The 17,747-nt window shown below is 43.6% G+C and overlaps 1 protein-coding gene across 3 annotated transcripts in view; it reads right to left on the reverse strand.

The window, feature by feature from the left end:
* The window catches only part of BRAF (B-Raf proto-oncogene, serine/threonine kinase), an 803,995-nt gene that overhangs the window by 24,240 nt on the left and 762,008 nt on the right, over positions 1-17,747 (reverse strand). Inside the window, exon 18 of one of the 3 annotated variants that reach the window (XM_085651927.1) lies at positions 10,666-10,819. In XM_085651927.1, coding sequence (XP_085508053.1) covers positions 10,666-10,819 — 154 coding nt within the window. Of the gene's footprint in view, positions 1-9,220; positions 10,820-17,747 lie in introns of those variants that run through there. The other 2 variants (XM_085651928.1, XM_085651929.1) reach the window with 2 other exon arrangements.

A 17,747-nucleotide genomic window follows, 5' to 3' on the forward strand; every position in this document is an offset into this window, starting at 1 on the left:
CAAACGTGGCTTGGACCGAAAGGAGGGTGCCCGGCGTGTTCGGACGACTGAGTGTGATCGTGGTTTTTCTGACGGTAGCGGTGATGACGACCGCCGGGGGCGCTCTGATCGTCGTGATGATCGACGTTCTGTACGTGATTTGTCCCCCCGTCGTGAGAGAGACAGAGAGAGAGAGGGGGAAAGAGAAAGGGGGAGAGATGATTATGTTAACAGCAGACGTAGAGATGATAGGGATCAATCCCCTGAGTTGAGAAGGAGAGAGGACCGACACAGATTGGCCGATCGAAACCCGCAGTACAATGCAGAGGACAGGAATCCATTTCGTAATGGAGATGGATATGAACAGGAGGTATTGATACCTAAGAAACGTGAGAGTCTTTATCCTGATTTATCCTGGTACACAGAATGCAGTAAAAATGACTAGGAAATAGGTCAAGCTCCAGTACACAGATGGGCTCACAGAGATAATAGACCCTATGTAGATATTGATATTTATTGGAGACATCGTAATATCCAAAGGGCCCGAGCATTGGTAGATACAGGAGCGGAGGCCACTCTTATTCATGGAAAATCAAAGAAGTTTAAAGGTCAGCCTTTTACAATTACCGGATTAGGTGGAAAGGAAACTCCCGCAGTTCAAACTTTACTTGAAATGAGAATAGGTAGAATTCCTAGAAAAGAATACTCTGTATTAGTGGTGCCACTCTTAGAATTCATAATTGGAATTGATATTTTGAAAGGAATGACTTTGCACTTAGAGGATGGATGTTACCAATTTGGAACTAAACATTATATATCGTCCAGGCCTGTACGGGTTGGTCGTTTAAGAATGCCCCCCATAAAAGTTCCCCAGGCGACAAAAGTGGTTTGTCAGAAGCAGTATCGTATTCCAGGTGGTCATGAAGAGATTAGTACCACTATTCAGGAGTTGGTGGATGCAGGAGTTATAACCCCAGTTACTTCTGCTTGGAATAATCCTGTCTGGCCTGTACGTAAGAGTGATAATTCTTGGCGCATGACTGTTGATTATCTAGAATTGAATAGACACACACCCTCTTTGACTGTTGCAGTACCGGATGTTATTACCCTAATTGAAAGAATCCAAAAACATCCAGGTACATGGTATGCGTCCATTGATATTGCTAATGCTTTCTTTTTGATTCCGATTGCCCCTGAGTGTCAGGAACAATTCAGTTTTACGTGGAACGGGCGTCAGATGACGTTTAGAAGTCTTCCCCAGGGCTATGTGCATAGTCCTACGATATGTCACCGGCTGGTGGCAGAGCATTTGGCTGAGGTACCGGTTCATCCGCAAATTCAGATATGTCACTATATTGATGATATTTTGATCCAAGGCGAAACACAAGAGGAAGTTCAGACCCAATTGGACAGAGTCATTGAGTGCCTGCGTGAGAAAGGTTGGGAAATCAACCCGGATAAATTACAAGGTCCGTCCCAGGCTGTGAAATTTTTGGGTATTAATTGGCATGAGGGGCACCGAGAAGTGATCCCTCAGGTTAAACAGAAAATTCTTGATTTTGCAGTTCCGAGGAATAGGAAAGAAGCCCAAAGCTTCATTGGTTTGTTTGGTTTTTGGCGCCAGCATATTCCTCATTTGAGTCAAATATTGGCCCCTTTGTACCGTGTCACGCGTAAAAAGAATGCATTTGAATGGGATAAACCACAGCAAGATGCGTTCAGTCTGGCAAAAGAAGCAATTCAGCATGCTCTGGATTTATGGCCTGTACGTGATGGTAATGTGGATTTGAATGTGTCTGTACAAGGTCTTTATGCGAATTGGAGTTTGTGGCAGAAACAAGGCAAGAGTAGAGTACCGTTAGGTTTCTGGACCAAAAAGTTACCTGATGCTGGTGAGCGTTATACACCTTTTGAGAAACAGTTACTTGCATGTTATTGGGCTCTGGTGGATACCGAGCAATTGACTTTGGGACATGATATAGTTTTGCGACCTGAAATTCCTATCATGCAGTGGGTTATGAGTTCGCCGAAAACTCACCGAATTGGACACGCTCAAGAGGCGAGTGTGATTAAATGGAAATGGTATATACAAGACAGGGCACGTGTGGGACAAAAAGGAGTTGCATCTTTGCATGAGCAGGTGGCGCGGGTGCCATCGACTGAGACTGAGAGTGAATGTTCCGTACCTTTAGTACAGGAGTCTCCTGTTAAGTGGGGTAGACCTTTTGATGATTTGTCCGCTGAGGACAGAAACCATGTCTGGTTTACGGATGGTTCAGCAAGGTTCATAGGGACGAAACGGCATTGGAAGGCGGTGTCCTATAATCCGATCACACAAAAATTGCTGAGTACAACTGGTGAGGGTAAGAGCAGTCAATTTGCTGAACTCTATGCTGTTTATCAAGTACTGAAACAAGAGTTACCTGGCACATGTCATATTTTCACCGATTCTTGGTCTACTGCCAATGGACTGGCAGTTTGGTTACCGACTTGGCATTCCCATAGTTGGAAATTGCATTCAAAAGAACTGTGGGGAAAAGAATTATGGCAGGAGATTTGGGAAATGCTCCCACAGAGTACTGTTACAATCTTCCATGTGGATGCTCATACCCCGATAGACTCTCTTGACAAATTCTTTCATAACATTGCAGATGAGAAATCTAAAATTGCTGAGGCAGTGGTGGACAGGCAAGATTCTGATATTGCGGGATTGGCGAAATGGGCCCACCAGAAAGCAGGACACTTTGGAGAGAAAGCCACTAGCAGGTGGGCTGCTGATCGAGGAATTTATATTCCCCTAGATTTAATCAAAAATGTTATTCTACATTGTCCCATTTGTCAGCATATCAGGCAGCGCAAAGTGCCCCAAATTGTTAAAGGTCATTTACATCGCGGGAAATTGCCCGCTCAAATTTGGCAGATTGATTACATCGGCCCACTTCCTATGAGTAGGAATTGTCAATATGTTTGCACTATTGTTGATACATACAGTGGCCTGCTGGTGGCCCTTCCCTGTAAGCAAGCTACCCAATTGAATACTATTAAAACATTGGAATTGATTATGATGTATTATGGTGTGCCATTTCAAATTCAATCTGATAATGCATCCCATTTTCGTGGAAGATTGGTACAGGAATTCTGTGTGGAAAACAATATTGAATGGGTGTTTCATATACCATATTATCCACAGGCCTCGGGTCTTGTGGAGAGGTTGAATGGCTTGCTGAAAGATCAGTTACGCAAATTAACAGATGACAAGTATAAGAATTGGCGAGACTTTTTGCCTCAAGCGCTATTGATTTTGAATAACCGTCCTTTTCTAAATGCTGAATCCCCATTTATGCGTTTGTTTCCTCCGAATGTTGATGCTAAGCCCAATGAAATCAGAGAGACTGTGATGTACTGGGAAATTACTCCCGGAGCTTTGGCTCCATGTAGAGCGACCCCAGGGTCGGCAGGTTTAGACTTGCATGCCATGGATGACACTGTTATAAAAAGCAAGGATCGAGTCATCATTGAAACTGGTGTTGGTGTTCATATACCAACTGGGAATTTTGGATTAATCGCCCCTAGATCGGGGCTGGCTGTAAAAGGCGTTCAGGTGCTTGGAGGAATCATTGACAGTGATTATCAGGGAGAGATTAAGGTGCTCCTGCTGAATAGCAGTGAGGTTGACTTACTGATACATCAAACTGACCGAGTGGCTCAATTACTAATAATGCCTGTTTTCAGTGGTGAGATCACAAAAGGCACTGCCCCAACGTTGCTAACTGTACGAGGCCAGAAAGGTTTTGGCTCCACAGATAATCCTGGGGCCAGAGTTTGGGTGCAGTCGCCTAAGAATCCCCCTGAACAAGCAGAGGTCATTGCAACCGGTCAAGACAACACCATTTTAGTTATGAGACCAGGGAAAGATAGCTGGGAAGCAGTCCCGGCTGACAAATGTTACTTACGAGAATGAATAATGCCTGTATTTGATTCTCTTTCAGATCATTCTTTGGACTGTTGCTGCAGGATGTGTCGGCGTTGGACTCCTTTTGGGCTGGTACGACGAGAGAGGAGGGATCCCATCAACCCGGGTTGAGTTGAGAACCCGAGTGTCGCGTTCCTTCGCTGCGTGGGATTCGTCATCGAACTTTTGGACTATGTTAGCAAAACGGGTGACTAAAGCCCCTCATTTCTGCTTGACACCGATGAGGTCGGTGACTGACATTCTAGCAACTTGTTTAGTTGCTGTCCCTGCTTCATTGGAGACTTTGACTCATATTTTCAATATATCGAATGCTCGCCCCAATGTTCTTCTGGGCGATTTTGCTACCCATGAGTATTGCCCCTTGTGTACTGTACTGTCAGACCCGATACCCCCCATCCAGTCCCAAATAGTTACCTATAATATCACACAGGGTGATTTGTGTTTTTTCCTTACTTGTGATCCTAGTGCGATTTCTGAATGTATGCGTTTAAGATTGAAAGGTGCCACTTCATTCACTGCTCATGTGCTTTCAAAGGACACCGAAAACATGTGCTTCTGTTCAGAATAACATGACTTGCAAGAGTTTGGTAGTTACCCCCAGTCATTATCGCACGATGTTACTACCTGCCGGATGGCTTTTCTCATGTGGTAATACTTCCTGGCCATATATCCCCGCAAATATTTCTGGAGGCCCTTGTGCCATTACTAGACTGAGCTTGTTGATGTTTTCATCACATCCGAATGCCAACTCTCGTGTGATTCGAGATACAGTGAGGTTACAGGAGGATTGTGACTCATCTTTGCATTTATATTCCAAGTCTGAATACCTTAGCCTGGCTATTTCAATTATTGGTGTTCCTGCTTTGGCAGTTTATAATGCCAAATCTATTGGGAAAATGGCCTGCTGGATGGTAAAATCCATTAATCATACTTCTACAGTCCTGTCTGACATGCTATTAGACGCCCAGGGTGAACGTAGAGCTATCTTGCAAAATCGAGCGGCCATTGATTATCTTTTGCTTAAACATGGACACGATTGTTCTGATTTTGAGGGTCTTTGTTGTTTTAACTTGTCTGATCATACAAAATCCATTCAAGCTCACATTGATAAACTACATGACTTGACAGAAGAAGTTAGAAAACACATTGACCAGGGCTGGTTTGACTGGCTCTTTAATTGGTTACCTGATTTGCATATGTTACGTCAGATAGTAGGAGGTATTCTGATTACTATCGGCATTTTGATTTCTATCTGTTGCTTTATTCAGTGTATTCCTTCACTACTTCAATTCGGCACACCTGGTAATAGACATAGATCAGTTAGTTTGGTTTCATATTATTCTTCCACAGATGTTAGTTCTGTTTAATGAATGTACAATAGACTGAAGTCAAGGGTGAAATGTTCTGCTCGAATTTCCCGGCCTTCTTGTGTTGAGAGGTGATTGAATGTGACTTCAGTCTCTTACCATTCAAGTCTAAGGGTTAGAGTAGTGAATGGAGCCTATTTACTAGGCACTTCGATATGATCCTGTGCTCTTCCCCATAGATCAGGGCTTGCACACATAGCCTAGGGGATAGATTAGTTAGTATTAGGGATAACCTGTCCTGCAGTGAGGGTATTTCATGGAGCCGTACTGAATTCAGGCCTGGTAGGCCTCAAACGGGAGAGACTCCATCTTTCTTTCTGCTCCGGCAGCTTGGGATGCTTCTAGGTCAAATGTAATGTTTTAGTTATGAGGTGTTATTCGCTTGGAGAGAACCGGTTCAGGCCGGCCCTTATCGAAGGATTGTATTTTTCTTCATGCCGAAGACACTACATCAGGCCGGCCGGCTGGGAAAGTGTCCTTGGTACGGGGAGGTACAAGAATTTGGTGGGCGGCAGGTTACGGGCCGGAATTTTCCATGAGGAAATGCACCTCTATATTAGTGAAAATCTGAGGCAGTTACATGTTCAGTCCGTAGGCGGCATCTAGCCGTTAGCAGAAAAGCTACTACTTATTCCAGGGAAGACAGACGCCATCTTGAAGGCGGAGAAAAACCGAGAGACAGATACTCTCGTAGCAGAATAGCCAGAGAGGAGAGAGTAGCCGATAAGGAAGAGGTCCCAGTGACTCGGAGAAGGGTGAAGGGAACAGATCCGTGACTGCGGAGGTGTGACTTCCAGGCGAGCCTGGGCACAGACGAGAAGGGAACCTAGATGACCACTGAATGCAGGCTACACACTACTAAGGTGATGTCGACCCTTTCTTATTAGAGTGTACAACTTAATCTTTCACTTTTCTTTGCAGGTTATGTGTTATATTGTAATGTTATGTGATTGCGTATGTAATGAGTAATAAAGTACCCAGTTTGTAGTGAACCAACAGATGCTGCGTGTTCTTGTATGAGAGGGTAGCCTATTTTTCTAGTCAGCTGCGGCTACATGAACAGATGTTAACCCTGATCAGGTAAGTGGTAACTGAATAAGGGAGAGAGGAGCCCCTCGAACCGGAGAACAAGTTATGCTCGAACTGGCAGTCCTTGTGTGATCTGATGAATAGTGAGACTGATTCCCTTCTTGTATGTTATGGTGATCATAGGATGAACTGCCGTCTGGGTAGAGAGGTCTGGATTCGTATGGGATCGCGAGGCCGCCACTTGTGCTGAGACTGCCGTCTGGGTAGAGAGGTCTGGATTCGTATGGGATCGCGAGGCCGCCACTTGTGATACTGCCGTCTGGGTAGAGAGGTCTGGATTCGTATGGGATCGCGAGGCCGCCACTTGTGCTGAGACTGCCGTCTGGGTAGAGAGGTCTGGATTCGTATGGGATCGCGAGGCCGCCACTTGTGATACTGCCGTCTGGGTAGAGAGGTCTGGATTCGTATGGGATCGCGAGGCCGCCACTTGTGCTGAGACTGCCGTCTGGGTAGAGAGGTCTGGATTCGTATGGGATCGCGAGGCCGCCACTTGTGCTGAGACTGCCGTCTGGGTAGAGAGGTCTGGATCCGTATGGGATCGCGAGGCCGCCATTTGTGCTGAGACTGCCGTCTGGGTAGAGAGGTCTGGATTCGTATGGGATCGCGAGGCCGCCGATTGTGCTGATACTGCCGTCTGGGTAGATAGGTCTGGATTCGTATGGGATCGCGAGGCCGCCATTTCTGAGACTGTCGTATGGGCAGAGAGGTCTGGATCCGTATGGGATCGCGAGGCCGCCATTTGTGCTGAGACTGCCGTCTGGGTAGAGAGGTCTGGATTCGTATGGGATCGCGAGGCCGCCGATTGTGCTGATACTGCCGTCTGGGTAGATAGGTCTGGATTCGTATGGGATCGCGAGGCCGCCATTTCTGAGACTGTCGTATGGGCAGAGAGGTCTGGATCCGTATGGGATCGCGAGGCCGCCGATTGTGCTGAGACTGCCGTCTGGGTAGAGAGGTCTGGATTCGTATGGGATCGCGAGGCCGCCACTTGTGCTGAGACTGCCGTCTGGGTAGAGAGGTCTGGATTCGTATGGGATCGCGAGGCCGCCATTTCTGAGACTGTCGTATGGGCAGAGAGGTCTGGATTCGTATGGGATCGCGAGGCCGCCATTTGTGCTGAGACTGCCGTCTGGGTAGAGAGGTCTGGATTCGTATGGGATCGCGAGGCCGCCATTTCTGAGACTGTCTTATGGGCAGAGAGGTCTGGATTCGTATGGGATCGCGAGGCCGCCGATTATAAGAGGTCTTGGTATGTACAGTAGGAATTCCCTGTCCTTAGGTGGTAGATATATGTGGTTACCTATTGTAAACAGGCCCTAGGGACGGGGAGGGGGTAACGTTCTGGCTGGGTTAGTGAGGCTCTGATGAGCGGGTTCTATCTGATCGGAAAACCCAAGCAGAACACACATATGCTTGGTCCCTGTTAAGTGGCATAGATAAGCAAAATAGCAATACAATGAAAAACACCAACAATAATCACCAGTTGCTCATAATGACTGCAGCATTTCCATCCTTTTTTTAGGTTTACTAGAGACCGCAATCTTAAACTGTCTAGAAAACATCAAGACATCAATTCCTAAGTACAAGAAGAAGCATGGATAAAGTTAGCTTTGGGTCGAATCTGGTCAGGCATTAGCTTACATGAGTTTTCAAAGTCCTCATGTCAATTCTTCAACAAAGTACAATAAGAGGTAACTAAAGAGAGTGGACTATATGACAAACCCTTTTAACCCTTGGATTTCATGTGCTTTTCATGGTGTACAATGGCTTAGACTGGCGTGTCCATCAAGGACATGGGCATTTGTTAAAGGTTCCATTGTCGTGATTGTGTTCTCAGTGAGTTTTTGTGATGGGGCACTGAGGTGCCCCTCTTGCCAGTTAATGGAAGGACCAGGGCTGAGCATCTTACTACACCTGCTCCTGGTGGGGTCATTAATTTATCTATTTAACTTGAATTAAACCCTCTCCTAATCTACTGGCGTTGTCTGTGTAGTTCTGCTTGTCAATTTGCATTAACATAATGGAAAGAGTGTTTTTCACCTCAACACACTCATCCCCATTTTTAAAACACAAGATGACCCTGGTGGGATGTGTGTGGGTTGAAAGATACTTGTTAAAACTGAACATTGAGTGAATATTGAAACGTACCTCCCTATGCTTCTTCTGTTTCCTTGGTTGTCTGAATTGTCGTGCCAATGTTTGCTGGTATGTTGTGGTACTAAATGTGTGGTATTCTGTGTTATGCCACTATGAGACACGTGTCTGGCAAATAAGTAAAATTGGGTGGTGGTTATAACATCAGCATGCTTTGTGTGGTGTCCTATTTACTTGCATCAGATGGTGCTCTGAAATTCTGCCTTGCTTGGTGGGTTTGTCTTTGTGTTTGTGTCTGTTAAGTTGGATGGGATTTCCTTTCTGCTTATTTATTAGAAGGAAGATAAGTGGTGTCCTGTTTACTGTTTAATTATGCCAGGGGATATCATGGTTATGAGTTTTCCCTGAAGGAAAGTTGAGCCATAGGGAACAAGGCAGAGAAACTACTTACACCTGCTCCTAGTTACATCTTCTGTGTATAAACAACCTACAATAAATCCTCTCTTAACCAAAACACGTGTATATGTGTTACTTCACCAACGTACTTTACAACAGGCATCTAGTAGTTCTTTTGTTAGACTTCAGAAGTGACACAAGTGCAAGCTAGTGTGTGTTTTTTATTTGCTTGCTAATGCAACAATGTAATAACGTTTTTGCTCAAAAAGTGCTTGCTGTTTGGGTGCCTTTACTTGCCACTAACACGCTATTCAGTAATCACTTTTGTGCATTAATCGGCTTTATTCTGCATCCATGTTAACATCTGCTTTCATTTACAGCATTTTCTGTAAGTGAGTGGTGCAAACATATGGTTTCTTAAAGGTGTTAATAGAGATAAAGGCCCATCTCAAAAGTATCTACAGTGCAATTTGTAATATTGTGCTTCCAACTTTCACATTATTGCTGCCAAAAGTGTTAATTTATTATGGTATTTTCTTTCTAGAACAGCTGGGGTGGTGCGGAGGGGGGAGGGGTATAGGACACACAGTCATACAACTATTACAAATACCACCCCCTACAAAAAGGCATTTCTTTTACCTTTAAAATGTTTGTTTTTTGGCTGACAAATTAAAGAAGGTTGCCAAAGCTCGTTTTGGTGCAGATATTTTGCGATTATTTTTTATAAGAAAATAAATCACATTGATTTAAGATTTTTGAAAAAAAAGTTTCTTTAAAAACTGAGGTGTAATCCTGCAAATGGTTGGAGATATTCAATGTGTATGACAATCATTTGAGGTCTTGAAATCGAAAATGAGCATTATAAGTGTTATTACAAGCAATTTCTGTGATACATTATTGCAGGTGAGGTTTTGATGCAATAACCTACCTAACTTACATCAACAATTCACATTTTGAGGCCAGTACATCTTCAGTTTATCTCACCAACATGTTAACCATCAAATTAACCATCATGCCAGTACCATAATTTCTTGACATTATTCAAGGTCTCATGACACAAGTCTTTTCTCCAGTTCCTATTACTATAGTTTGAGCGCAAAGCTCGTGTCTGCAGTCTCTCTCAGCCCCAAGAATAGAATACCAAATCTTTATGAACCGTTTCTATCACAATTACAGCCTTAATTCTATGTTTATTCAGCATAGGCCATCTCACACAAACACTCTAAAGCAGCTCCTCTGAGTAAACCTTTTCATCAGCACTGCAACTTTATCCAAAGATTCACTTAAATAGTGCTCTTAGGAACCCAGGTCAGCTCTAATTTTCAGCATTACCTAGCTCAAACTAGATCTCCATCACCAATTTATTGCATCTCTGCAGGTGTACCACAATGTATCTCTCCACATGGCTGTCTTGCATCTTGTCTTCCTTCCCGTAAAGTACCATGGACTCCCACAAGAACAAAACAGGGTTAAAAGATACACAGGAAGGCACCCAAGCTTCCACCTGCATCACTTTGCTTATAGGGCCACATCAGGAGTAACTAGTATTGGTGCTGCCTGACTGAATGAATGATAGGTTTTCATGGAGCACGAAAGCTTGTCCAACCAGAGCATCCCGGCACTGAAGGCAGCACATTGATTGAAAAAACTGAAATTGCTCACACTTCATATTCCATTAACCTGACTTCACAGAGAGACAAAGGGAGAGTTTTTCTGGTGGTAATCACAACAACACACACGTGTAATGTCAGTGTACTGGAAACCCACCATATCCCCCTCCTTGGATAGGTGTTTTTGGAGATGCACAAGTGTACAGACTGAAATCTTCTGTTTGGAATCCGGCCCGGTTTAAAGATGGCTCAGATGCACTGCGGTGAATTTTTGGCAATGACCGGGCCAAGAGCTCAATGGAGGCAAGAAGCTGGAAAGACAAAAAAAAAATAGTTACCACAAGACTGCACAAATGATTAAAGTATTTTTGGAAAACATGGTGAACGTATGGTACAACTTCTCAGCAGAAGACGTGGACATAAATGAGCACTTTGTTTAAGGACCTTCAACAAACATAAATGCTCAGGAGTAAACGTGAAAATGTGAGTAAAGACAATATGGGATCTGTGGGCCAAGAGCGAAAACACAATAAGCGGACTGGATAGATCTATCTAAAAAAGCATTGGCATAGCCAATAGGTCTCGCCTTTGGGACCTTATAAGTGTTTAGCCATGCAACAGTTGCATAACTAAATACTTATAAGGTCCCAAAAGCGAGACCTATTGGCTATGCAAAGCGGCCGCGAAACTGAAACTGATCGCGATAACCATCAAACATCAAAGCGGCCTTGCGGCCGCGAAAGTTAAAGTAATCGCGGTAAAGCGCGGCGCGCGCGCCCGCACACATGCACTTTAGCTCTAGGCTGGCCTGGTAGCACTTTTTGGAGCCCTCTCAATAAGTCTCGCCAGACCAGCGCATGCGCTGGGTCAGGCGAGACCTAACAATACAGAAACAAGCATTCATAAAACAAAAACACAAATGAAGAAATATTTTATTCAATAAATGTGGGGGAAAAATTACACTTTAATAGGAAGGTTTTAGCTTTTCCAAAGTTAATTGGGACCACTCATCGTCCACACTGCATTCTGTTTGATGCGCATGCACTGCTTACTTGAATCAATTCGAGGATACTAACAATTTTTAGCTTCTAATTTCAAGTTCCTACACAATTACAGAGATGTTTTCAAATTATCATTTGTACATTTTGCTTTTTTATTTATGTACACTCTAGTAATCTAATAGTATTATTTAATGTTATAAACAGTCATGGAAAATGCCTCCCCATCACCCCCCCCAGCCCCACTCCCCCCAAAAAAAGTTAAGACCCACTGCCATAAATAAAGGGCGATAGCCTGGTTTGATTCAAAACATTTGTAAATGTAATTCTTCTAGAAATTTTTAGGAAAACCAGTTGTATCCAATAGGTTCATTAGAACCTACTCACCAACATCATGTGTAGCCACAGTCATGGACCATGAGTGGCACAGGACTGAACTGGACTACACCACATGCGTCAGGACAAAAACCATACAAAATGGCCATAGGGAGGAAGCTAGAGTGATGGCAACCCGACCCATTGTGAAAGCTAGAAATGCATTATTAATAGGCCACCAACTGCTGGTGGAGTAAACTAGACATGTGGCAATATTCTGTATATTCAGTGAATAAAGCAAGTCTAGTGGTGTTTCAGTTCAATAAGTGCACTTTGTAAGTCTTGCCGAATCAAGTCAAGTCTGACTTGAGTCTTCCAAGCCAGTCAACAACACTCACGGTTTAACTAAATAGCCAACACATCTGGTAAAGTGTGCACAGCTTTATAAGAAATACGGAATTTCACGTTTAAACCCTATAGCGCCTTACTACCCAGAGACACTACTGGCTGATAATAGTAGCATAGAAAACATCTAAATAAACGTTGACAGTCTCCCCATAGCCCTCTGCGCCTTCTCCTCCAATGTCACAGATTCCTTTGTCACCAACCACACTATGCTATTACTAACATACCACAGAAGGGAGCATCACTCCACTACCTTCGCTGTTAAAAATTGACTTTCGCACAGCCCTCACAATGTTACTAATGAGGCCTGAGCGATATTGCTATTAAGCCTGCTTAATTCATGCAAATTCCAGCACAATACTTTTTTAATGAGGTGGTACTGGAGCAACCTCACCAAAACGAACACAAGAGGCTCTTGTTTGTTGCACTTGTGTTTTTGGTGGGATTTTTGTTATTTTTTTTTTTTAGCACGAAGTGTGCCCATCTGTCAATTTTGGTCGCAAAGACGTACCCAGTCCTAAAAATAAAACAAAAACGCGCAAAATACCAGATTTGTGTTTAGCATAATTTTGTGTCACATTTTGCGGAATTTTACACACTAATTTCGCACACCTGTCCGATCCGACTCCACGTCCCCAAGTTCGCTGTGCTCCAGTCTTGGGTTTTCATTTCACAACCTAATGTATAGAAGGTTGTTATAGTCCTTGCTCGGTTCTTTTAAGCCAATCAAACTAGAACACCTCATATCATTGAATTTAAAAGGAAGCCGGGGACGGACGCAGCGCATCCTCGGTGACACGTGGAGCTTTATTCGGGCAGGTACTGAATTGCTCCCCCCTGACAGGGAAAGTACCAGGAAGAATGCATTACTACAAACGGGAGAGTACCAGGAAGAATGCGTTACTACAAACAGGAGTGTATCCGGAAGAATGCATTACTACAAACGGGAGAGTACCAGGAAGAATGCATTACTACAAACGGGAGAGTACCAGGAAGAATGCATTACTACAAACGGGAGAGTACCAGGAAGAATGCATTACTACAAACGGGAGAGTATCAGGAAGAATGCATTACTACAAACGGGAGTGTACCAGGAAGAATGCATTACTACAAACGGGAGTGTACCAGGAAGAATGCATTACTACAAACGGGAGTGTATCAGGAAGAATGCATTACTACAAACGGGAGTGTATCAGGAAGAATGCATTACTACAAACAGGAGAGTACCAGGAAGAATGCATTACTACAAACGGGAGAGTACCAGGAAGAATGCATTACTATAAACGGGAGTGTATCAGGAAGAATGCATTGCTACAACCGGGAGTGTATCAGGAAGAATACATTAATACAAACGGGAGAGTACCAGGAAGAATGCATTACTACAAACGGGAGTGTATCAGGAAAAATGCATTACTACAAATGGGAGTGTATCAGGAAGAATGCATTACTACAAACGGGAGTGTATCAGGAAAAATGCATTACTACAAATGGGAGTGTATCAGGAAGAATGCATTACTACAAACGGGAGAGTACCAGGAAGAATGTATTACTAGAAACGGGAGCGTACCAACACTTGTCAGTGCGATACATCTATAGAAAACACTGGTGGCATTGTGCCCGTGGTTAACATCAAAACCTTCAAACTGCACGACAGCTGTACAGATACCTGTTATTTAACACTTACAAGGACGGTAGGTCAAGTAGCTCAGCTGGTGCAGTGAGGGCGCCCGAGAAGTACTGGAGGGCTCAGTAAGTTTGCGCAAGCACTGAAGAAAGGCCGGACAAATGTGCATTTGCGGCATGAACAGCTGCGGCAGACAGCCACGAGACAGGCCGGGAATCCGCCGTCGACAGCCGAGCAGAGCAATGATGGATCAGCTGCGCGCGGGAGGCTTCATTACAGCGAGCTAGTGCAGTCTAATGGACTGACTCCCTCTCCTCATTGTGCGGCGCCTTCAGTGGAAGAATCCTGCTGCCAGCCAGCCCCCGCCGCTTCCCTCCCCCGACACTGCGGAACATTTCTCAGGCAGGCAGGAGCTGGCGCAGGTTTCGAATGATCTTTTTGCAGGGGCATTTCCTCCCCTCCCTGCAGTGTTTCTGCATGCATCCAGTTTGTAGACGAGGCCCAGCTTGATCTTGCAATAACCTTCACAATTCGAACACTCATTCTTTACCTAATAATCCTTGGTGTTGGGCCATAAAGAGCAGTTTCAAAGTCACAGAAATAGCGCGTTTACTATGAGCTTCAATTATTTCAATATCTTCCTCGGTTCATACGGAGAAGTCCTTTGAAAACCACTTACTGCAGCAAATCAAGCCGCTTTTAAAAGGACAGACTGACTCAAATGTAGCCAAGATAATTTCTTGTGGCTAACAACGCTTCACGTGCGACACAATCAGTGCGAGCTGTCTTTCTAGCCAGCACTGCGCATGTTGAAGTGTTTATTTAAGGCCATGTTCATTGTGGTAAAAGCAAAGCAGCCGTTTTCTAAACCGCCAGGTAACCTGAAGGTGCCACGCGTGACCTTTAGCCACTTGGCAGCTGCGGACGACTTGTAGGTTCCACGTTGAATATTTGCAGAGGAGTCGCGCTGGCCAATAGTTTAGGAGTACGTCTCTTTAGTAAGATGGGAAGATCCAATCTTATCTGTCTAAAGGTCGGAGATCCGGTTAAATGTAAATGCTTTTGTTTGGGGCAAGAAGCCATCAGCGAATTTAGCCCTCAGTGTGGGTGGAGAAGCCTTCTCTTCTTGAAGGCGTTAATCTCTTAAGATATTTGCGTAAGAATTTACTCCAATTGTTCACTTTCAAACAATCTACGATGCAAGGCCAACGTGTTCATTGCCTGCTTTTACGCCACCACAAATTTGACTGGAGCCATCCATTCAAAGGTTTGCTCTTTGTTGAGAGCAAGTATCAGCCAATCTATAATCAAATGGCTCCCCGGAGCCTAGAGAAAGTGAATGGAGAATGTGCCTTAAGTGTCCTATATACATCAATCTACCTTAAATTAGTAGACAGTGAAATTCTCAAGCAGTGGCATCTCTGGTTCATACAGCATGTCTTAGTGGTGTTATGTATCTCAATTGGCAGCTGGTCATCTTACAAAACCGCAGGGAAGACCTTTCTAGCACTGGAAACATCAAGTCAAATTGGTTACTGTCGCAAACCACTAGAACAATGCAGAAGTGCTGCAACAGACCAATCAGTGCAGAGAAAACAAAGTAAAAGGTAAAACTTACTTTCAGTATGTTAGCAGCCTTTGAAACATTCATAAGGCCCTCATTAAGAGTGGCAGGATGTGGGCTTAAATCCCAGCCTAAATGGGCAAGTTTTAGATAAAGTTAATACCTTTGATTACTTGGGCATTACACTTACCGAAAGAATGGATTGGGGCGTACAACTTATTAAAGCCAGTCTAAAACTGACTCAGATAGCAGGAGGTATACAAAAATTTTACAGGAGTGCTGCAAATCGTCTGGTCAGCCCCGCACTGGAATTATACAAAGTACAGGCAAGGAGTGCCACTTTGTACGGGGCAGAGCTATGGGGCCACTGTGCATTAAATAGGCTAACATGTATTGAAAATAGTTTCATCAGATAACTTTACCATCTAGTACTCATCTAGTTCCATTACGTATGGATCTAGGTCTAAGACCCATTGAGGAGGAAGCCTCCCTAAGACCAATACTATACTGGCGGTGCCTATGGAGCACCCCAGAATTAATACATTTTAGGGAGGAACTGCAAGAATTGATGGGGCTACCGGGAGCCCAAAAAATTCTCTGGCTCAGATTTGTAAAAGATACATGCAAGACCCTTGGCAGATCTTCTCTTTGGAGTGCTCCAGAAGAATGCTCCATGTCGATTACTAAGAAGGAATTGGCAATGAGTTATAGAGAATATAAGCTTTTGGCTCTTTTTAGGAGCCCTACTCTGGGCCGATTAACTTCTGAGTTTCTAGCTGTAAAGGAAAGCTATTCCATCGAACTGGTTCTGGATGATATACAACCCTTTTTAGCTAAGAAACTCTATTTACAGTTTAGACATGGGGTTCTTCCGTTACGCACTTTTACGAAGAAATGGGAAAACTGTGGTATAGAGACCTGTCCTGCGTGCAATATCGCAATAGAAACATTTCCCCATGTTCTATTTTTTTGCCAAGAATACAAACGAGCCAGATCCCGTTGGTTAAAGCAACTTATCAAAAATCTGGGCTCTGGGAGGTGCAATGAGGTTTATAGAATTCTTACATATGATACTCAATTACCCATTGTTTTCTCTGTAGCCTGCTTTTTGTTCTCTATATGGTGCACTCGCAATGCGATCCTTAAAAAGGCTCTCTTAATAGTCTGAGCTGTTTTATAATGAACTATAGCCTATTGATCAAACTCCTGTTACTCCTGTCCAATCAGTTTTAACACGATTTGCCTGTACTTTTAGAAAGGCTGGGATCTCCTTTTTTGTACTTTGCATTTTGAGATGATGCACCTACGATGTACTTATGGCTATTCTTTGCACTTTTGCACGTTAAGATGATGGCCAAACTGAGTCCTTCGTTTTGTAAAATTTTTATGATTTTATCTGTGGGTGTTGTGATGAAGATTCCGTTTTTTGTAAAATGTGATGATTGTTTTTACATATGTTTTATATTTTTATTGTGCTTTTATGGCAGTATGCCGAAATAAAGTTTTCAAATGCAAATGGAATGGATACAAGCTGCACCTCTTTAAAATCAGAACTTAAAAGGTGTGAGAAATATATTTCACTTGCATATATACGCTTACAACCCCTGATATGGCATTTAAGTGCTTTACAACAGGTAGCACGCAGCTGCAAGAACCCAAGGTTAATGGATATCCAGTGATTACTAGAATTAATCTTGTGCTCTAAAGGAAACCATTCCATATGTTTTCTCCAGTTTCTCTTGTCAGGGGTAAAGGAGTTAGGCGTAATCAAACATGAGATCATGCAAATAACTGCTGGGATGAACACTCTAGCAAGAGGAGATCACGTACTGTTGGGTTGCAGGGATATGGTCTCAATGGTGAAAGAAAGAGGTTGTGATCTGTGAGGTGTGAGAAATTGCGGAAATACAATAATCGAGAGTAAGACAGACAACCAAACGACTGATAGGAGGCTAAACTAAGAGAGTAAAGTGTGCAGAGTCTGGAGGGTTAGAAGATGGTTATTCAATAGAAAGAAAGGATGGGGAAATAATCAAAAGCTTTAACTCAGTCAATTTGTCGTGCACGGTTTTAGGAATTTAGTGCGGGGAGGCTTTTAGAAATGTCATGCAGTTTGAAGATTGGAAACTGTAGGAAAACATTTACTCTTCGGCTCGCATACTGTACTATTTGTATCTCTTACCACCCGCAGATGTGGTACCCAAGCAGCAATCCAAAAACGGATCGCATGATACACCAAGTAATTAACACCATGCAGACAAATGCCTGCCCTGCAACAAGAACTTAAATATAAACTTGCACAAAGCATTTAATTAGGCATTCAAGGTAAAGAA

Source organism: Triturus cristatus, chromosome 4_1 (genome assembly GCF_964204655.1).
Source record: "Triturus cristatus chromosome 4_1, aTriCri1.1, whole genome shotgun sequence".
NCBI classification, from domain to species: Eukaryota; Metazoa; Chordata; class Amphibia; order Caudata; family Salamandridae; genus Triturus; species Triturus cristatus.